Source organism: Ambystoma mexicanum, chromosome 8 (assembly GCF_040938575.1).
Source record: "Ambystoma mexicanum isolate Mex_15411 chromosome 8, UKY_AmexF1_1, whole genome shotgun sequence".
Taxonomy (NCBI): Eukaryota; Metazoa; Chordata; class Amphibia; order Caudata; family Ambystomatidae; genus Ambystoma; species Ambystoma mexicanum.
In genome coordinates this window covers 1,056,185,569-1,056,208,520 of record NC_090929.1, presented here as the reverse complement: position 1 = coordinate 1,056,208,520, position 22,952 = coordinate 1,056,185,569, and the positions used below count along the sequence as shown (strand labels likewise).

The window sequence follows — 22,952 nt, the reverse complement described above, 5'->3', positions numbered from 1 at the left end:
AGACCCTCCGGGGTCGAAACACATGTCAGCTGGCCACTCTTAGACCATGTGTCTACACTATGGACAATAAAAGCACACAATAAGACACAGCAACCTGCGTGAGATCCTTCTTATTTACAAGGGTCGAAACATTAAACCTCTAGTTGCAAGGAAACCAGGACTTTCGGCAATTTTCCCACAAGAGGTTTTGGGTTTACCTCTTCCAACCTGTGACCTTGCAGAGAACAATTGAAAAACAGCAAAACCTAACAAAGAGCTCAGCACAGGAGTGTTAAGTATATAGAAAACACTCACTACCTCATTAACCTTACCTCCCTGGCCTCATGGGAAGGGATGACATCTAGTAAATCGTCAGTGTGTACACGTAGGTACATACAATGAACATGAAGTCCTGAAAATCTATTAATAGTGTTGATTGACAGTAAAATAAATTAAAATGGTGAAGTATTCCATGGGACGGGAAACGAGGCAAACACAAAGGCCTGACAAGTGGGAATAATTGTCACACAAGAAATCCAAACAAACCGCTTTATTGGAAGTTTGCAGAGCACCGCTCTTTGGGCTGTTCTTGGGCACTACCGTGTGTCAGCGCACTTTTACTTAGAAAGAGCCCTTTGTGCTTGATCACAGATGTTGAATTTCCCTTGAGAGTCAAGCTTTGCTCCCAGCTGAAATCGGAGTCCGGTTACTGTGCTAAGTGTTTACTCTGGGTCATTCCAACAGTGTGTACTGCAACTCGTTCACTAATTTGTCCAGCTCCTGCATCCTGCTGACTGGTTTGCCAATGAAAAAAAAATGTTTTTAAAATAGCTGAGAAGTACCCTTTCTTTAGTGGGTGGGTTCCTCGGTTCCTCTTGAGTGCACACTTCACTTGTGTGTGCTTCATTTGAGCCACCTCTTTCCAGCTGAAGCCTTTGATGACAGTACATAAACAGTCTTGTTTCCCATATGCTATAGGGAAGGCTGTGGCGATGCAGCATGCGCATCCGAGAGTGAAAAAGGATGCTACAAAATGAAAGGAAACCCTTAAGTGATTCAGAATGTACATACATATAGGGTTTGTGTGGTAAAGAGGATGCGGTCATGAGTCCCTTGACTGTGTCCCTGGTTTCACGCAGGACTCATCAACTTTCCTCACCCCCCTTCAGGCTGGATTTCTGTTTCTTCTTCTCCTTCTGCCCCAGAACCCTGAAGATCTTCTTCTGCGCTTCCTTTTGCCTCTTTAGCTTTGCTTCCTCTTCTTTTTGCTTGACTTTAAGGAAGCTCTTGTGCTCTAAGCGGTTTTTCGTCTGGGCCTTTTTCCTCTTGTAACTGTGCACAGCACCCAGGGCAGACAGCAAGGCTGATATCTACAGGGAAAGAGGAAAATAAGAGGGTTGTAGAGGACAAGCTTTGCAAGAGTGTTGTGTGTGTGTGTGTGTGTACTTCAAAGAGATAGGACATCCAAAGCATTCCATTATGACAAATGTGATTCTCAGAATTGTTAACAAATATACAGTGATATTTAAAACATTCTCCCAGTAATTGAAAGCTTCCTCTGATGGAACAGAGGCTTCTGCTATAGATGACTCAATGTAACCCCATTTATGGAGATCATGATTCTCTAGCAGGCCAACTGAAAAACTCTGTAGCCTCTCGGACACCATGCCAAAGATTAACGTTCATATAGGGCCATTTCCCGATCTGTAAAAAGTGGTTGATGGCTGTAAAATAGTACTTTTTATGAGTTCAAACCGGCACGCTTCTGCTCAACTCAAATAACCCAATATCCAATTTATGAATAAAGAGAGAAAAAAGAAGGAAGAGCCCTTGGGGAAACTGCTGGCGAGGCTTTTGTCAGCCTAAAGGTCAAAACTCACTCAAGTGTACTTTAAATAATAATCTTATGTTGGAGAGATGATGCCACCTGCACTGACTCTGCTTGACCTTTGTGCATCATTTTCAAGTGATGCTGGTGGATTTCATGGGAAGGAAAACAGATTAACGTATTCGAATTTCAGTTCTTCCTTTGAGAAAAGGGGCAGCATGTTAAAATGTTAGGGACAGTGATTATCTATGGTATGAGGCATGAAAATGCTCTCTCCACTCCCAGGCAACTGCACTTGGTTGCCGTAATATTCACAGACCATGAACTCCATGGTCAGATATATGCACCTTAGGCTATGATCATACTTATCTTCACAAGGGCCTGATAATTGAGAAATGCTTAGCTAGAGTGCAAGCTTGTCTGAATGAATGCCAGCGGCTTAACATCTTTGTCGTGCCCAAACCAAAACTGCATTTACATGATCACTCGCATCCCGATTTCAAAGTATAGGGTACATAACCTGAGCTTATTTACTAAAATTCATCTGTTCATGCCAAGGTTCCAATGGTTGCTAATGCATATATAACCCAGCTTTCTGGCTGGCATCTTCGTTTACAGGAAGTATGGTCGAGATCACTGTTCCATCTCACTTACCATGTAGAAATGTGACTTATTGGAACCGTTTTGGCCTTTTCAGATCAAGAGCATTAAGCAACTATAGAAAGTGGAACATGAAGGTCTTTTGCCTAGTTCTTTATGTACGTCATGCAAGTCTGAACATGTAATTTTCACATCACTGAGACTGGTGGTTGTCTGGGACCTAAGCAGCCGGCATTAAGGTTTTAAGCAGGTTATTGGGGCACTGGTCAAAATAATGTCATAGATGACAGCACTATACTCCTGCTAGGTGTTTGCAGCATGCCTGACTTATTGAAAGTTCAAAACGCCTAAAATGGATGTCAAGGATTCAATGGTACAGGGGTTGAGGAATGCTCTTCCCCTCAAATTCCATTAAGGAATGTTTAACTTTTTGAGCAGACAGAAAAGATGCATTACACTCTAGTGAAACTGTTGGGATTTTTTCTGCAGCGTCCTTTAGGAACTAATCAAACAGAGGATTTATTTTTAAATCTAAAATGACATTCCGACATTGCTTAATGTTATATATTACATCATGGATGCATTATCTGAGTTGTGGCACAAGAAATATTAGGAGCCTTTGAGATGCATTATACACGCAATACAAATGCAATGGTGAGCCTGTGCACATGGATTGAGCAATGGTGCATCTAGAAAACGTTCAAATGTCCCTCTGTCCCATGAATCAGTATCCCACCCCACAATTATTACTTCTGGAATAAGACCAGCCAAAAATAAACTACAAGAGTAACTGTCCCTTCACAATAATGATGAGAAAACTAGCACAGAAATCCCAATTTATAGGGGCTATTCTCATGATACATGTACAAAAAGGTAACAATCTTCTGCTATAGAAATCCTTTTGGGGATTTTTTCTATTCAGGGTAAGTTATCAATATCGAGTATACTTCACTACAGTCCAATCGATGCCTGTGATTTTGTTGCCACACATGCTAGTTCTATGTTCTGATTGTCTGCTTATAGCCCCTAGAGCTTGCTTCAAAAGACAAAGCATAAGGGTACTGAACAAACCATTTGGAGTGCATAACAGTGCCTCCGTGCAGTTGTTTCTGCAGTATCTTGAACCCAAACAAACTAAAAAGGTCTGCATGAAGGAGTGATAGTCAGCACAAGAGGCTGATTTCTTAGACAGAACTAATTGGTATGGATGACACATGTGCCTTAATAATACAAAAGTTGACACCTAGGTGTTTGCTATTCAGAAACAATGTATCCTTTAATTAATGCACCTTTCGCTCGTGAGGTTCCTTGATAACTGCCGGTCTCCTGCGATCCTTTGCCAATTTGGCTTTCTTCTCCATCATCTTGGGCTTGCTCTTGAAGGGAAGAGCCTTTTGCAGGGCTCGGGGAATGTGCAGGGGGTTAAAGTGCCTCTGTTGTCTGTTTATTGGCTACAGAAAGAGAAAAAAAAACAGAATATGTTTAACAAAGGAATAAAGGTCTAATTTATCAGAACAAGCCAATGTCTTAATTCCTGTTAACATTAGTAGTTAGTTGAATATTCACATGTCTACACAAGAAAGGAGGACTGACGGCATATCAAGAACTTCACATTTAACCAGCCCCTGCAGCGCAACAGACAAAAGGTACAATTAGTCCACATACTTATCCATAGAAAAGCCTGATGTGCAGAAAAATAAGTACTGCGGTTATAATACACAGTATTAAAAAGATATCAAGTAGATTATAAATCAGAAATGCACATACATGGATTATCCTAACCCCGATGTCTATAGGTGGGCCCTCTACCAGATGTCAGCACCTAACATAAAATAACATGGAGGTGGGGGAAACCAGGACATCAGAAAACCTAGCATGCAAGAAAGTCAACTATGGGCCTGCACAATAATGTAGATACAAACCAACCGTAGTATATGCGGAAGGCCCTAGATCTGGCAGTCAGCACCTATCACATATGGTAGGCAATGGGAGAAATGGAGGAAACCTATTTTACCAACAGCAAAAATATGTTAAAAATCCGTATGGCCTAGAACATTCATCCCCAATTATTTAAACTCCCAGGGCATTATGTATTAATGCACAGTCACTTATATTAATTTTAATTGTTTATTTGTAAAGCGCTGATACACAAGTGAAGTGCTTCAAATCGCTTTAAGGCGGGAAGGGAACAAGGGATTACAGTAGTCATTCTTAGGCCTTGAAGATTCTGAATGATCAAACAACAACGACTAGCATACTAAGCGAGAGGCATATCTACTAGTGTAAGTGTGTGACAAGTGAGGAGGGAGGGGAAGGGAAAGGAACGTATAATACAATAAACTACAGTACTAGGCCTTGCTAGGGAGGGGAGACAAGGGAGGACCGGACAGAGACTTGCTAGGCCTAGTACATTCAAGGTCGTGAAGTGCACAGAGACAGGAAGTGCGAGGGAGGGGGACAAGTGCACCCAGTCCAGCAGGGGTGAGGGTTAAGTGCAGAGTGGTTGTCCCTCTAATGGAGCACAATGCAGTAGTGCCAAGCAAAGTGCAGAGGCCCGGAGGCAAGTGCATGACTAGCGGGGGAGCCTGGGACCAGTAGGGCTCTGGAGGTGCACCAGGCGACCAGTCAGCAAGCTGGGCAGGTTGGGGAAGAGAAAGAAGGAGGGAAGGAAGCGAGGAGAGAGGAGGTTAGCGGGTGAGAGGGAGAGAGAAAGAGGAAGAGAAAAGGAAGGTCTTGAGGAGTTTCCGGAACTTGAGGAGATCCGGTTCAAGACAGAGAGAGGAAGGGAGGCTATTCCAAAGGGAGGCACCTGCAGAGCATAAGCATCGACCCCCAAATCTCTTTTTGGAGAAACAGCTCATCCGCAGAGAGTTGGAGGAGGCTGAGCGGAGGGCTCTAGAAGGAGAGTATTTTGGAAGAGAGCGTTGTAGATAGTAGGGGCCCCGGCCCCAGAAAGCCTTGTGGACTATGCAGAGGGACTTGAACTTGATCCTTGCACCCACGGGGAGCCAGTGTAGTGATTCCAGCGCCAGAGAATAGCGGTCCCTGGGCTTGAGGCCAAGGGGAAGTCTCGCGGACTTGTTCTGAATAAGCTGAAGAGGTCGGAGAGAAGAAGTAGGAAGATTGAGAATGAGACTGTTGCAATAGTCCAGTCTGGAGAGGACCAGGGCTCTGGAGACAGTGAGCCTCTGGGGGAAGGTGAGAAATCCAAATACAACAGATAGTTGAAACCCATAACTCGATCCCAGACAATACCAAGTTTTATTTCAAGGGTAGTGTCTTTATCAATGGCCAGGAAGACAATGACATTAGAAATACTGTAGCAAAGTTAGTGCACTTGTTCAGACAGCAACATATTAAAATGCCAGGGAGGGTTCCGTTTTATAACGCGAGGAGAGAGTCTTGTCAAGCTATTCAAAGGTCTTAACTAGTAGAGTTGCTAGTTATAAAACTGTAGAAAAGAGCAGAGTTAAGTGCTCTGTGTCAACATGTACATTCATCATTTGAGTTGTATGTGTCACTATTCAGGAGCACAGTCACTTCATTGCAACCCGGAGGAATGGGAAAGGAAACAGGACATCTGAACTTCACAGACTCTGGGAACATTCAGATCAGTGAAGTGTGGGGGATGGGTGAGGAAAAGCAGGGAGGAGGAGAACAACTGAGTAAGTGCTGGACAAATTCCCACAAAGTGCCATTCATGACATGTGGTACAGGTGCAGGCTATAAATACAAAATGCGGAATATATCATAGTGCTTACATAATAGCTTCCATGTCTCCAGTGGTGATAAGGAATGAAGTCTTAACGCTTTCCTAAAAGGATTGTTTTCTGTTTTTCTTCTTACACTGTGATATGCACATGTGAATTATTGCTTGGTGTTCTATTGTGTTTGCTGTTTATGATAGTACTTAACTTATCTGAAGATTTATCTTTGCCTTGTGTATATATAGAATAAACCATTATTTCATATAACTCTAGTGTGTAAGTCTTTATTTGGCCAATGTGTATTCTACAAGTTCTTTGTACCTTCCTACCGCACTCTCTCTCCCTCCTAAGATAAGCCTGGCTGCTCTGCTACCTACCAGTAACTTGAGTGGTACAGGCCTATACGAAGAGTTGTATTCTCCAAGGGATAGTCTTAAAAAGTCTTTGCATATATAGACTTTAGATAAAAAAAACGTTCCCAACAGAGCCATAGATCACACTTTTTGAAAATGGTCAAGTTGAATAATTTTCTTCTAGTGACATCAAGTTGGTAAGATATTTCCAATTTGAAAAGAAAGTTATTTTTTACAGATATGCAAAACTATGGATTCCTGTATTTAAGCAGGGTACACACAATCAAGTTGCAAGCAGACATAGAAGTCACTCACCACCTCAATTCTATACATGTACACAGCACACCATTTCTTACTCACCAATAGACGAATATCACTAGCGAATGGCTAGTGCGAGCATTGCACCACGTGGTATTGTATACATTAGTTTCTCTTTGGCAATGTAGCCAACTTACACATTCTAAAGCCCTGTGTAAGGGAGTTTTACACAAGTTACTGTCTGTGACAGAACTTAGAAAAGTCCACCTTGGATGTGCAGGGTCCGAACTATATTTGGCTTGAACCACACAAAGGTTTGGTAGAATGGCTGAGAAGCCATGCTTAGTCTCGGAGGGAAGGAGGGCTGTAGGAAGGTACAAAGAACTGAGAATAAACTAATTCAGGGAAACACGGATACACTTAAAGTTATAAAACAAATAGTAATTTATCATATATTGCAAGTTCCTCAAGTAATAAGCCATAGGTATAATACCTTTTAGAATAACTTGTACAGTAACAGACCTCTCAGTAAAACCATCTGAAACATATATATGCACACTTTTCCAATTTATGACTTTTTATAACTTTGTTCTAGCCTATTTTAGAGAGTCCAACCCTATCTTATGAGAGTCCCACAATGTTCAGAGGGGCACTAGGTCTCCAGGGGTTAGGAAATGAGCAAGATAGGCAGGATACAGTGTTCAAAGTTCAAAAGTGGCAGTCAAGCAGGGTCTCTTCTGAGTTTGCAGGTAAGCAAAGTTAGTTTGTTCTAATCAGGTAAATTAGGATGTTCCCTTGTAAAGTTGCCCCATCGGGGTTGTACTCTACCATGAGCTCTTTTGAGGAGGGAATAGCTATTAAGACCATTCGAGTAGGCCAGTTTTGCCAAAACTTCCCTTTCCCATCTTTTGGCATATGCAACTTTCCATTTCTCTTTGAAATTAATGGGAACAGATTCAGGCGTGTGCCAAAGGTTTTCACACCTCTTGGTGGTTAGTTCATTCTTAATTCCCACAAATCAGACAATATTCGTAACACCGTCATGGGTTAGTAGGTCCCTAATCGCCTCTCTGAAATTGCCAAGTTTGGGGTTGCACCATATACGAGCCCAAACAAACACGTTTTGCACAGCAAATATATCCGATACTTGTGTGTTAGTATCCAGGAAGATGGGGATGATAGGTGCATTTGCACGTAGCCCCAAGGTGGATTTTGAAATAAAAAAAAAGTCTTTGCAACCTGCAGTTTGCCAATGCTACTCATACTCCAGTGCTCGGCTCTGTATAGTGCAGTCTGCCTGGCTTGGGCCTTCTATATTGTTATTAGGCATTTATATAGCAGCCTATATATCACTGGTATGATTCTCAAAGCGCTTGTGGGTTGAATGCCCTTGGGGACCGTAGTCTGGGTCAGTCGAGAAAATAGTGTAGTAAAGGGTGCTTGGGTGCACTCAATATGTGTGCAGCTAGTGTGATTTGGCTGATGGTAGCTGCATCTTAACATTAGGAGATAGTGAGAGATCAGTCGAATGTGTGCAGTCAGGTGATTGGTCTCCGAGACTGCATTCTGGCTGCATTAGGCCGGTTTGGGACGTTTATGTATGCAGCTAGGCTGATTTTTTCGTGGGGCATAGCTATGTTCTAGCAGGATGTTTGTTTGTGGAGTATTGTTTGTATGTGTGCAGCTAGGCCGAAATTGATCGAGGGGTATAGCTGTGCTCTATTGTCTGTTGGTGTAAAGTCGAGAGTGGGCATAGCGGTAGGAGACAGGAGTGTCTGGAGCGGATGATTTCCTCTTAGGAACTCACGGTTTCTGGGCCTGGACGTGCTGGCAGCGGTCGTCCTCCTGTTTTGCGGTAGTGGCACTCCAAGGTAGATTCACAGGTAGGTCTGGGGCAAGTTATGTTTTGTTCGGTCAGTGGGTCATTATTCTGTTTCTCAGCACTATGACTCAGGAGCCCATTTATTCGGGTCATTGGTTGTGATTTATGGTGGGTTGCAGGGTAGGTCTAAGCAGAATACTTGGTTATAGGACAGGAGATATCTTGCAACAACCTGGTCACACCGAGGCAGTGATGCTTAACGACAGGCTCAACATTTGCCGGCCGGCTGAATTACTTTCCAGAGTAATGTCGTTGAAATCATGAATTCATAATGTTGGTGGTTCCAGTGGCCCTAGGTGGTCCTAATTATGGTTTAGGGAAAGAGACAGGTTTATGGAGTTTTGTGGAAGGGTATGTAGTCTTGGGTGTGTCGAATGTGCGGAGGGAGCGAGTTCCACAGAGTTGGAGCCAAAGTTGAGTAGGCGGACCCTCCAATCCTGGCTGAATTGGAGGCTGGAATCACTAGCAAGACGGCAGTGTGCTTGACCTCAGGGTGCGTGATGGGTGGTACAGTGTAATCTTCTCTTGAAGGCATGCTGGGCCAGTTGTGTGCACTGCTCTGTGGGTAATGCATAGGATTTTGAAAGTGGCCCTTCGTCCAACAGGGACCCAACGAAGGGTGCGGAGCACGGGGGAGATGTGATCCCTGTATCCCAGAGCAAGGAGGAGTCTGGCAGCAGCGTTTTGGGCTCTTTGGAGTTTGTTAAATTGGTATGCCGGTGCACCGAGGTATAAGGAGTTGGCATAGTCCAGTCTCAACATCATAATGGACATAATAGCGGCTAGTCTGTTTGGGTAGGTGAAGTAAGGGAAGATGAGTCTCAGGAGTTTGAGGTAGTAGTGACATGATTTTGATACAATATTGATCTGTTGGGAGAGTGTTAAGCCCGAGTCCATAGTGCAGCCAAGGTTTTTGACTATATTGGATGTAGGAGAGGGAGGGGGTTACAAGGGAGGGGGCCGTGGGTGGGGTTGCGGGAGTAGGGCAGTGTTGCCCACACACCATGATCTCAGTTTCATTTGTGTTCAGAAGGAGGTGGTTCCTTGTCATCCATGGGTTAATCTCTCTGAGGCAGGCTTCAAGGTAGGGACGTGGGTTAGGACTGGTTTTGGAATTCTCAGGATAATTTGGGTATCGTCACCTTAGTTGTAGTATGTGAGGTTGTGCGCGCAGATGATCCTTGGTAGAGTGGTTAGATAGAGGTTGAAAAGGAGAGCAGAGAGGCAGGCGCCTTGGGGTACCCCAGTGTTCATGGGGCGAAAGGTTGAGACAAAAGGGGAGAGGAAGGTGATTGTTTTCCTGTTGTTGAGGAAATGGAGGCAATCCATTTGAGTGCCGAGCCTCGGATTCCTAGGGAGTGGAGTTTGTCAAGGAGGGTAGAATGGTTAACCGTGTCAAAGGCTGACAGATCAAGGAGAACCTGCGCTGCACAACCCTCCGAGTCAGCCGCAACCTTGAGGTCATCCCAGATCGAGATCAGAGTCGTTTCTGTTCCATGGCGCGGGCAGAAACCTAATTGAGGAGGGTCGAGTAGTTTGTTGGATTCTACAAAGCGGTTGAGCTGAGAGTACAGAACGCGGTCAATCGGGTGCTGGAGATAGGCCTTTAATTCTTAGGGTCAAGGGGGTCAGAAGATGCCTTTTTTAGAAGCGGTTTGACATGCGCTATTTTAAATGCCTCAGGAAAGATGCTAGCGGTGAGGGAGTGATTAAGTATGTACCTTGCTTGCTCTCCTGCACAAGTTGAGGAGAATATTTCTTTCAGAAGAGAGATGGGAAAGGGGGGGGATCTGGAGGGTCTGCTGTCGGATAGTAGATCAAGGAACTCATCTCTCGAGATGGGGTTGAAAAAGTCGAAAAATGACATTGTGGTATTTGGAGCAATGGAATCGAGAGGGGCAGGTGTGGGGCATGGGGTGAGGGTGGAAAGTTAAGTATTAAGGGTTGCCATCTTGTCTAGAGAAGTGTTGTAGAAATGCAGCGATAGGGAGTCGCAGAGCGTTTGTGTCGGGGTGTTCTGGTTAGAAGTGCAGGTTGGTTTCACAATTTCAGAGATGAGGAGCTCTTTGCTGCTGCTGCGAGATTTCAGGATTAGTTTATTGTAATAGGCTTTTTTGACTTTTCTGATCTTGGATTTGTAATTATGATGGTGGTGTGCGAACATTGATCTGCTGAGAGTGGTTTTAGATGTTCACCATTTGCGCTCAAGAGAGTTATTTTGGCTTTTGAAAGTCTTCAGGTGGGGCGTGAAAGATTTGGGGGACGGTCCATTGCGAGAGGCTGAGAGTATTGAGGCAGTGAGAGGAAGTAGTGATTCATTAAGCCAGGAGTCAAAGGCATTGATGGTTAAGGGTCTATCTGAGGTCGATGGTGTGGGGAGACTATGCAGCAGGGCTTCAGCTAGGTCAGGGAGTACCTTGACTTTGTTCTCGCATTTGTGATCATGATTGAGGGTAGGGAGAGCCATGGGTGCAGGGGGTTGTATGTGGGCAGAGAAAGGGATGGTGGAGTGGTCCGACGAGATGAGCAGTTGGGGACTAGGTACAGAGACTAGGTCATAGGTGCTGAAAATTGCATCAAGGGTCTGACCACCAGAGCAGGTTGGACCTGTAGTATGTCGGTAGAGGTTGAGTGCCTCTAGACGGTCGACGAGGGGTTATGGGGTTGTTGGGTGCCTCGAACCAGATATTGAAATCCCCCAGTAATGCGAGTGTTGGGTGGTTTACTCAAATGGTAGCTAGTGGTAGAGACTGTGGGCAAAGTGTCTGTCATATCCAGGGAAGCTGTGAGTAAGTGTTGATGGTAGAGAGAGTTTTACTAGAAGGGATTCACAGTTCGCATTGCATGTCTGGGTTTTGGTGAATGAGATGGAGAGATGAGGTTTGTAGAGGATTGCTACTGCGCCACCTCTGGAAAGTCTGTTGTGCAGGATAAGCGAGTAGCCAGGGGGGAAAGCATAGTACGAGACCGGTGCAAGTAAACTGAGAACCAAATTTCAGTGATGAAAATGAGGTCAGGATTGTCAGAGGATAAGAGGTCGAAGATGTCTGTTCCTCGCCACAGAGCGGCACTGAAAAGGAGGTAGGAGATTTTAACAGGTGTGGTGGTTTTTTTGATGCTCGTTGCTGAGGGACTTGGTTGGATTGAGAGGCAGGGGGTAAGGAGTCAGTTGATGCGATGGAAGGTGCGCTCGGATCGGTCTCGGTGGAGGAGACTGACCGAAGGGTGGGGGTGGTTGGTGACGCAAGCGCTCTTTGAGGGGGGCGGGGGGCAGAGGGTTTGTTCGATGTGGAGTGGGACGAGTAGGCGGGCAGAGGTGTGTATGTGAGCGTTGTGGTGGGAAGGATCAGGGGAGAGAGGGAAGGAGGGGGGGGCAGTGAGAAGTGCACCTGTGGTGTGTGGGGTCAGGCCAGTTGTTGATTGTGGTTCAAGTCTGGAGGGCGCTAGTGGTTTAGGTGTACTGGGTGACAGGCCGAGTTCAAGTAAGTGGAGCCTCGGAGAGACAAGAGGGGAGGGCGTGATGGCAGGGCTGGAAAAGGATGGGAGGTTGAACCGATTAAGAAGTGGTGAGGTATGGAGAGGATCGGTCACCCTTTCTGCATTTTGTGCATTTGGCTGCAAGGGGGGTGTGAGAGACGGTAGGATGGTCTGAGGGGAAAGGGGATGAAGCGACAGATTTAGAAAGGGCAAGACGTGCTACTTTGAGAGAAGGGAAAGGGTTTGAAGGGGTAGGTCTGGGGATCGTAGTCGACCAGGAGCTGGGGGTGGGGTAAGGGGTGTGAGGGTGGTAGGGCGAGAGGGTTTCACAGGTGAAGATGGGGGAGTTGACGAGCTGTGTGGGGTTCGGGGGGTGCAATTGTCTTTGTGGGTCTGTGCTGTCAGGGAGAGGCTGGGTTTTTTCAAAGGAGTGGTGTTGGTGGAGAGGAGGTGTGGGACTGATGTGGGGGGGATGGATGGAGTGTGTTGGTGGGGGGTTGGCGATGTTGGTGTGGGACTTTACATGAGTGGGAGGGTGTTGGTACAGAGGTCAAAAGGGTTACGTCAGAGGCAGGGAGGGCCGAGGTCGGGCAAGGGGCATCTTCTTTGGATTCTATACAAGAACACTGGCTGAGCCCACCAATAACATCCCATGCAACATCTGAAACTTGGGGATGGCTGTCTAATAGGGACAGCCAGACTCCCAGTCAGAACTGGTTTCTCTCAGACACTCTGCAGGATAAAGGACGGGGGGGGGGGGGGGTTCGGCTGACCCTCCCCACTTCCTGTCCTGCCAGTCACTCAAAGACCCTTCACAGGCTTTCCAAGGGAAGCCCAGCAAAGACAAAGGAACTAGGGGAATGTCCCCAACCCAGGTAGGTAGAAGACCTAAGAAAGGACAAGCAATCTTGTTCAGGGCTTCAAAAAATACAGCCACCATTTTGGGTCAATGGTGACCCTTGTCACCCCCTACCACAGCTGCAATGACAGCCTGTGATAAAAGTGCACAAAAAGTTGTGTAAAAGGTACACTGGCACCAGCCTGAAAAGTGTGACTTGTCACAGTAACCAAAAGATTACTGGAGAAGTGAGAAAAGGGAGACAATCCTCAGCACTCCACATGAGGCGCGGTATGCTGATCTCACGAAGTTAAGTACAGGCAGGATAAAAAGTATCCCCCTGACTTGGTAACAGGGTGTTAACCAAGGGAAAATAAAGAAACATTACAGTAGAAGCTCAAGGAACTTCCAGTAACACTGCACAGAAAGTGCTACTTAAGTAAAATGTGGATGTCAGAAAGCAGGACTCCATTAAGAATTACAAAAAAAAAGAGGTAAATAGGATTCCCAAGATCAGGGTAAAAGTAAGCGTGGAAAAGGGGTCCCACTCACTCAGGAGAATCATTCAAAAATCTAAGGGTCCAGCCAAAAGTGCTAGGGGACTCGCAGGTGGAGAGAATTTCACTCAAGAAGGAAAATCTACCAACACCCTGAAGAAGGCTTGGCTCGGAAAAAAGGCAAAATGTAAGTTTGCTGATATTGAAGAGACTTGGTTGATCATAAATGGGTTGTTTTCAGATATTAAAATTGAATTGATGGAAAGGAAAGAACCAGAGCGTTGCAATGAACATTATCAAACCATTGGGCCTCATTACAACCCCAGCGGTAGCCGTGCCTGTAAAACAGGCACGGCAGCCGCCGGAGTTGCATTTTTTCCGGCCCCTGGCAGCGGGGACGTACAGGGCCATTCTGACCTTGGCAGACCCTGTATGTCCCCATTGCCAGGGGCCGGAATCCATTACTCCCCATTCCCATTTGTGCTCGCGGATGCCTTTCTACCCGCAAGGTCCCACCTGGTGGGCAGAAAGGCACCCGCAAGCACAACTCGTAGTTTGCCGGTCCGGGAACTACGGTACCGGCATGCTTACCGGTACCGTAGATCCCAGACCGGCAAACTTATAATGAGGCCCATTGTATTGTAGGTCATTGATTTTCTGTGCTGACGTTTGAGCACAAGAGTGAGCAAAGGAAAATTGTAGATTAGGTTATATTGAATCATTGTTACATTTCTGTTCACGCATATTTGGTTAGTTTTAATTGTGATTTAATCTTCTCTGTGATTACATCTGTCATTACACTTTTCTTAAGGGTTAAGTCAAATGGGCTTGTGGGGCACCCACCTTGTGTTTGGGATTTGTTTTCATACATTTTTATTATATTCAAGATTAGTGGTTGAACATGGTTTGTTGAAATAGTTTCACTTCATGGAACCTCTTTGGTTGTATACTGTATCCTGAGATCCCAAAGGGAGATTTCTTGTAAATTGTTGGGAAATGTCCCTATCCATTGTAGGGTTAAGGTAGGAGACAGAAGTGGGAAGCGGTAGAGCTAGGGGTGAAACCCTGGGGAGCTGTTCATGAAGGTAGATAGGGCAGAAGTTTTGGGAGGAGGGAAACATGGGGATGTTCTTGTGACTACTCTGTGACACGATAGTGCAGCTCTTGTAAATATAGATGACAAGAATCAAGCAATGTGGAGAGTTGTTAAGAATACTCCATCTTTTACGCTCATTTTTTCGCAATATATCCAATAGGGAGCAGAACGATATGCATGTGTTCTTCGCAGGCTAGTGAGTTACAGAAATAAATGAAGATGACAGGAACCTTGGAAGAAACATTAAGAAAGGAGTCCCCAATACAGCGGCATGGGTTATATTTCAACTGTGTTTTTTTAAGGGTTTATTTGCAGTCTTTGTAAAAATATCAGAGAAGGTGTTAGTATAACAATTGGAGAAAGCTTTGAAACGCATAGTGAACTTGAATGGCTTAAGAAGAGATGAGCTGCAGGATGCCTGTAAGTGAACAGCTTTGGGCGAGAAGCAGTGGGGTGGAGGAGTGGAATAGAGGAAGGTCACTAATGAGTACAGGAATAAGCCTGCTACGAGAATAATGTAGAGAGAGGAGGCAGTGAAGGGTGCCAGGACTGGAGGAGAATGAGGAGAAGAGAGGCTGGATAGTGGAAAGGGAATAAAGGGGTGAAAAAAGGAAGGTATCCAGAAACAGTGGAGGGAGTTGGGTGTCTCCGCCAGTAGGACTGGCACAGGGTTAGGCCAATTTTAGTCACACCAGAAATAGGGTGCCTCACAACAAGACAAAGACTTGGCAGAAGTGAGGCGCATGGGGAGAAACAGGCTAGAAGTAGGTAAAAGCAGAACCATAATAGGTGAGAGAGGAGGAGCGCAAATGGGCAGCGAGCACTCCATGGAACGGGCATGGAAGAAGGCGAGGGCTGAGTAAAGGGTGATGCTGTAGCTTAGGTTGAGGGCTGCATTTGCAATGTACTGGAATGTGGTGTGTGCTGTGATATCAGCATGGACTGTTGGGTGTCAGAGAGCTGCAACTGGCTGGAGTGAATGTACCAGTGTTCTGTCCTGTCCATATATCTTAACTTAAGGCAAAAAAGGGGAGGATCAGCCACATATTAGTTTAACATGGACCTGAAAAAGTGGCATCCGAAACAGAACACCAAGAAAGGAGAACAGGTCCAGAATTCGACAATTTCAATAAAGTAGCAAGTGCTGGTTGGGTCTTTTTAAAAATGTGATTAAATGCAACACCTACAATTTGAAATCATATTTTTAAAAAAAATTGAGCTTGTAGGAAACACGATTCCTGCTAATTAAGATACGGGCTGAGTGCGGTGGCACCGGCGTGTGGATGCAAGCTGCGCTGTGAACAAGACGTGCAGCGCCCCATTACCCCCGCGGGATCTGTGAAGCCTATCATTTGAATTGAACCTGGTTCATGGCAGCCCTGCTATATTTTCCATGAAGTGTTGGGGACCCAGGCCTCACTGCAGATGCGTGCCTGGATTTTTGTTACCGATTTGAAAAAGAAACAAAAGGAAAAACAGCATTTAATTAAGAGTCTAGCAGCACCCGCCCAATTGTGCATTCTCCTCTCTTTCTGCCCCGAGTAAGGCTTGGCCTTTGGAAATACCTCTGGCCGCTTCAAGCCGAAATTCGAGTTGGCATTCGATACATGACATCTGTGTTGTGCAAAACAGGATGTTGGATTTTAGACACCTATACAGGTGCTGGGTAAACACACAAGTGTGGCTTAAGGTGCATTTTTTGCCAGATGTTTCATATTGTGATTTTCTTTACACATCTAAATCTCCAGCTTGTCTTTTCAGTACACAAGCATCTGTTGGTACCTTGGTGGTAGAGACTGCTTTCCTATGGTTTTCTCTGGCTTGTTCTGGTCCGAGTTCTGTTTGGCTGTGTCTTGCACCACGCTTGGTGCATGTACTTGCTGTAGATTAATGTGCATTGTCTGTTTGTATCTGCATTATTTAATATGATTCAAAATACTAGGTGTTGCATTTAAATACATATTTAAAAAGACCGAACAGCACTTGTTACTTTGTTGAAATTATTGAATTCTGGACCTGTTCTCTTTTCTTTGAGTTCCATATATCTTACCTTGTCTGTCACTTACCTGGTGTGTAGGTCAGGTACGGTGCCCTGAAGGTGCTGTTAGGTGATCAGGGCCCAAGCAGAACGGCCCTGAAAGTTGCCGGGCGGGTGTTTCAGACCTGTGGCAAGGAGCCTGAAGCCTGCAGGACAGAGCCAGTGGAGCCGGCGTGGCAGGAGCCGGATGGAGGCAAGGACCCAGTAGGAGGAATGGTCCCTGGGCAGCTTGCGGGCTGGGTGGAGCAAGTGTTGGTCAAACGAGTGCAGACGGATATGGTCGGTGCCTGGACAGTGGCGAAGGGGAGACTCCATATTCCAGGGAATTGTGGAGAGAGCTGTTGGAACTTGGGCCTGACGGTTGGAACCTGAAGATCTGTTTGTGTTCACGGCAGTGGGCAAATGATGTTGCCCAATGGGAATGTACACGCGTCGTCGTGCATGGACAGGATATCAAAGACGACAGCCTTATGACATCATCCACTGAGGGTGCGGGCACCTCAGGAACTGATCTGGAGTCTTCAGATGGTTATAGGGACGGTGCATTTATCGGCGCATGAAACATTGTGGGGACGACATAAGAGCTTGGATGGCAATGTTGCATTTTCTCCTGTGGCGCCTAGTGCTATCAAAAGTTGTTGGGTTGTGGACACTGGGGGTAACCAAGGAAAAAGTGTTTGGCCCACCGGAAACAACTGTGCAGTGTGTGATTCAATACTGGATGGCGGAAGAATCCCTGATGAGCCAGGCGGGTTATGTATTTTATGTGTCAGGGATCGAAATTAAGATGGGAGAAGCAGGAGCTAAAAGCAGCTCCTGGGCAGCCTGAATTAACTAGTGACCAAGAGCTGCCACTGGGGAACAAAAAGCTAATAAGTAGCGGTCCCCAAATCTACCTTCCACATAAGATGCAAACCTATCCTTTTGTCCATTATTTAGCACCCTTTATGTTTTAAATGTCTTATATATGTTTCCTAATGCTTATTTATAGATTGTCCCAAACACACACTCAATCTCAAATGGGTGTGTTAGTTCAGCATTAGTTGGCCTGGGGAGCCTAAAGTAGCCCCTGGTAGCGGTTGGTATCAAACTAACCAGGCTCTTCTAGGCTACAAGCAGGCGCTAAATAGCTCCCAGTTCCCCTCAATTTCGAGCTCCGAGCATGAAGTGTGGAAATTCTTCAAAAGGGCCATGGATCTGCAAGTCGAGGAGTAGTTGGGCACGTGGTGTTTGGCGTCTGAGGCCAGTTTTCTTTTCGGCTGTGTTTGTATTGTGGCCTCTACATAGTCAGATTAGGACAGTTTAGATTGGTTGGTCCTCGGAACATGGCAATTTGAGGCCTGTATCATTTCAGTGATGTTGTGGCCTAAGGGGTGTCCCAATTAGTTTTTGTGGGCAGTACTGAATCTTAAGTGCAGGGTGGCATGGCACATGTTGTATTTGGGACTTGAGGGTGCGAGGAGCACAAGTCGATTTGTGGTCAATACTTCCCTTTCACAATCAGAAGGGTCGACATGTGTGTGCAGGCCATGTTCTATGCGTTGTTTACACTGGGGACAGGTTACCTTTTCCTGGGACATTTTTGGACTTGCAGGTGTTGGGTGGTGTTTAAGACTTTTCATAATGTCCATTGAATGTCTCATCTGTTTGTCATTTCTTGTTCGTGTATTTGGTATTAACTGTTGGCTACAGTCTAGGAGTGTTTTGACTGTTTTATTACAGTGTTTTGTTGGGCCAGACTGTTGATTACGGTTATGGCTGGGCTGTTGGTTCGAGTGTGTGGTTGGAGTCACTGTTGGTCAGAGTGTTCTGGTTGGTTGGGAGTGTTGTGCGTAAGTGGTGGTTTACCCTGGTTGCATGTTTTTGTTGGTACAAATGTTGTTCTTGTCCAGAATGGCCTGATACATGGAAGTCATTTTCGGGGATGGGGGCAAGGGTGTTTGTCCCCCCCCCCCCCCAACCTCTGAGGCGCACCATTTTGTCCCACTCATTTGACAGGGGACCCTTTCATTTAGATGTTATGTCCTCCGAACCCCCTCAACATTTTCAGCAAAGTAACTTCACTGGCTGGGCGGGTTCGGTGTGGGTGTGTTGACTGTTGCTTACAGTCGGAGGAGCGGGGGGGTGTTTTGGCTGTTGGCTACAGTCATGGAGCTTAGGGCCTGTGCTCCAGAATGGCCGGGTGGGTTCTGGAATGGTATTTTCAACTGTTGGTTACAATTGTGTGTGTGGTGTTTTCAACTGTTAGTTGTGGTTGGTCAGGCCGTGTGTAGTCCATGGTATGATGTTTCAACTGTTGGTTACAGTTGGAGTGTGGTATTTTCAATCTGTTTGTTACAGTTGTGGAAGTCTTTTAAGGTTGTTGTCTGGTGATCACAGGCATGGGAGTTGCCCGAGGTTGGTACTGCCATCTGGTTTGATCTCTATTCAATTAGAGAAAGAAGAGTGGAGTTTGTTTCCTAGCTATTTTTGGAGTTTTCCTTCTAGAGGAATGGAGTTATGTCTTCTAGCAGCTAGCGGTCCCATCTGGGATTTAGATTTGCAATGGGTTCTTTTGGTATGTTCTTCTGTTGTGTCATCTGGTGCAGTGGTCTATAATACACGTGTATAAAAGGAATTATCTGCTGAGTGTTTTAATATTTTCTCTGCTGGTGGTTTGCTGGGCGCATCTGCAGGGTCGTGGGTTTGTTTCTCCATGTTACTGCGGTTAACGCTTTATCCTTTACAATTTCTTTTCATGATTGCACAGGTGGTTATTTGGTAGCCCTTGTCCCAGCGGGGTTCCATCTGTGCTGTCATGGTACTACATTTGTATGGTTTTCCTTTGTGGTTCCTTATTAGGTTTGTGTGCTGGCCACATGTAGATATGGCAAGGGACTTGGGTACGTCTCTTTTGCATTAGTCTTGTCTCTTTGTGAGGGTTGTGTCGATGTTGACAGAGGTAGAGATGTGGTAGTTTAGGCTGATCTCTTTGTAGGTTGTGTTGTTTGACAAAGGGAGAGATGATGTAGCTTAGGTTGAGGGCTGCATCTGCAATGTATTGGAATGGTTTGTGTGTACTGTTATGCAAGCATAGAATGTTGAGTGACCGTTAAGAGTATTCTGAATGTGTCAGAGAGCTGTAGCTGGCTGGAATGGATTTACCAGTGTCCAGTCCTGTCCATGTATCTTACCTTATAAGCCTACTTACATGAAACTTGGACTAAGGTGTTCCTTAACATACATGTATGTTCGTTGAGAGTCAGAAAGGGATGAGATGGGGAGAACAGCTCTGCAAGAAATAGAAGAAGGCAATGATGGACAGTGGAGAGCAGGCAATCGGTAACTAAGTAGATGAGGGAGAAGAACAGTTCAAAAGTAAGTGGAGACTACGATGAAGGCCACACCTGGCACTGGGGACATCTAGTAGGGTGACTAAGGGGTACATGATGAGGATGAGGATGATGGGCCTGGATGTGGGAGAGCGAATCTGTTATATACTTAATATTATGTTTTAATCTATCACCCTGCAACCGCGTTCAGCCTGCATCCGCGTGTCTGTATGGTGTATTAGAATGTTTGGGTTCGAATGAGGGAAGCTCGAGAGAAAGGAAGCGTTGGGAAAAGTGAGTGGTTGGCTGAAGCATGCAGGGTGGATGCAGGCGGGGCGCCGGGTCTGATAAATAAACTTACCAGTGATTCTCAAGAAAGTGTTGGACTTATTTACTCCATTTGGCGACGAGGTCACCCGGCGCGGACACCCATGCAAGGAAAGAGAGCAGGAGCTCCGGAGAGAGGCAAACGTCATTCCTCTGTGCATATTTCGCAGCGGTAAGAATTGTTCCAAGTGTTTGGGAACTGGATCGCAATTTTAGAGTTGAACAGTGAGAGTGAAAGGGGCCAAATGATCGACACATCACGTTACGTGATAATACAGATTTCCCAAGTATAACGAGGAAAGATTAGAGGAAGGGACATAAAGAATACTGTGAAACACGTGATTCTGCAGTCAGAATAAGGAAGTCAGGCAATGAAATGAATAGCAGATGAATAAATCCTCTTTCCACTCGTCACAGTAAAAGAAAACAAAAAATCTTTTACCACAATTACATTCTATATTTCTTCAGTACTTATAAAACAAATGGTTATAACAAATTAAAACTTTGCCAAGGGAAAACAGAAGTAGATAAAGACAATAAGGCCAAAAGACACCAGGAGAGACTATTCAGAATCGTAGAAGATAGCCAAACCACAACATTTACAGGTATAAATATGCAAGGAATAAGCATACAGCCACCAGCAAATGTTTTGCCTGGTCCAGTACAACCAATAGTTACCTGGGCAGAATGGAGAGAATTCTGGGTAAACTACACAAAAACTGTGGAACAAGGACTGACACCTCAGAAGAAAATACTACTATTATTACATGCTTTATGATTAGAAGGACAAAGGAAGTATAGAGAACTTCCTGATTGGACTGTTGATGATGCAGGAGACAGTGATGAACATGAAAAGGCTTTGAGACAGTTGGATAAGTATTATACACCAGAAATCAATGTAGCCATCAACAGGTACCATTTCTATACAACAGCACAAAAAGAGCATGAAACTATGGAAGAATATGTATCAGCTTTAAAGACGTTACCGAGAACATGTCGTTTTGGGAATGGTATTACCCTAGAAGAACTAATAAGAGATCAAATCATAATTCATGCCAGAGATCCATTAATCCAAGATAGATTATGGATGGTGGGAAATCCATCATGACATGAGACCCTGGCAGTAGCAAAAAGAGTGGGACACAGTCATTTGTGCTCAAAGGAAATGAAAGCCAAGAAGTTTGAAGCATTCCAATGTACTGTACAGAACGACATTAAGCAACCAGTAGAAACAGAAGGACAAGGATTAGTAAATGCGGTACGTGCTAAAGAGAAAACGGATTAAGGCACAAACAAGTTCAACAGAACCAAAAGTTGGAATTCAGGACATGAACATAAAGAAAGCAGAGGGAATTAAAAGAAACCATGGACAAAAGGAGGCGACTCAAGGATGTACTCGTCACTGCACTTCAAAGATGGGGACAGATGTTTCAACTGTGGTACGTTGGGACATTACTCAAACTCCAGAAATTGTCCAGTGATTGGACAAAAGTGGGGAAATTGTGGAGAATAAAGGACATTTTGCAGTCCTGTGTAGACGCAAGAAAAGAATATCAATAGTAGAAGAAGAAGATGAACAAAGTTAGTGATTCGAGAAACTCCTGGAGAAGAGCTAAAGTGCCCATGTTGTGAAGTTATCCTGGATAATTGGAAAATAATGGTCATGGTGGACAGTTGTTCACTGTATGCAATCATCACGAAAGGAACTTGCCAAAGATTAATAAGTGAAGGTTTAAAAACGTACTTTTAAAACCCCAGGAGGATATGAAAGGTCTACAATCCACATAAAGGGATGGTTTACCAGCATTGTGCAGTTCAAAGGTCGCCAGGCCCAAATTCAGGTTTATGTGGCAGAGAAGGGAGTGAATGTAATTGGATGGAGAGATCAAGCAGCACTGCGAATCAGATTAGAGCCATGCTAAAAAGTCAATTTTGCTAGTAAAAAGCAACAACGAACAGATTAAAGGAGAAGATGAAGTTCTGGGAGATGTATTCCAAACAAAATTGGGATTACACAAAAATGTCATACACAGAATAAAATTAAAAAGGGATGCAATACCAGTGGCTCACAAGAAGGCCAGGCCGATACAGATTGCTTTAATTGGCAAAGTAGAACAAGGATTGCAAAGACTTGAAGGTGAAGATAGAGAGAAAATTGATGCATCACAATGGATAAGCCCCATAGTAGTGGCTTTGAAGAAAAACAGCAAATTGAGAATATGCGTGTACTTAAGAGATGTGAATAAGATCATCATTGTAGACGTGTAACCGTTACCCATAATTTCAGAAATGTTAAATTGCATTGAGGGTGCAGATACTTTCACCACATTAGATTTATCTAATGCCTACCATCAAATTGCACTGACTGAGGATGGCAGAGACATCACGGCTATCATCATGCCGATTGGTTTATATTGATATAAACGAATGCCGTTTGGATTAGCGTCAGCAGCTGCTGTTTTTCAGAGAACTATGGCACACACATTGAAGGGACTGAGGGGAACGTTGGTATATCAAGATGATATTGTATTTGGGAAAGGCGCTAAGGAACATAATAGATTGAATGATGTACTGGATAGATTGAATGAAAAGGGTTTGACTGTTGAGAAACAAAAATGCAAATTTAAAGTTAGTGAAGTTGAATATTTGGGACATGTGGTGAATGGAAAGGGAAACAAACCCAAAGTAGAAGCTATGAAAGCAATCAGAGAATCTCCTGACCCAATCAATAAGGATGAGTTAAGATCATTTTTAGGATTAT

The 22,952-nt window shown here is 44.8% G+C and overlaps 1 protein-coding gene across 1 annotated transcript in view; it reads right to left on the bottom strand.

Annotated features, from left to right (window-relative positions):
* Window positions 1-514: 514 nt before the first annotated feature.
* Window positions 515-22,952, bottom strand: part of BMS1 (BMS1 ribosome biogenesis factor) — a 798,176-nt gene continuing 775,738 nt past the window's right edge. The window contains exons 22-23 of the mRNA XM_069611034.1: window positions 3,697-3,858; window positions 515-1,349 (exon numbers count right to left, since the gene is read on the bottom strand). Of these exons, the coding sequence (XP_069467135.1) occupies window positions 1,125-1,349; window positions 3,697-3,858 (387 nt within the window). The 3' untranslated portion in view covers window positions 515-1,124. The remainder of the gene's footprint in view (window positions 1,350-3,696; window positions 3,859-22,952) is intronic.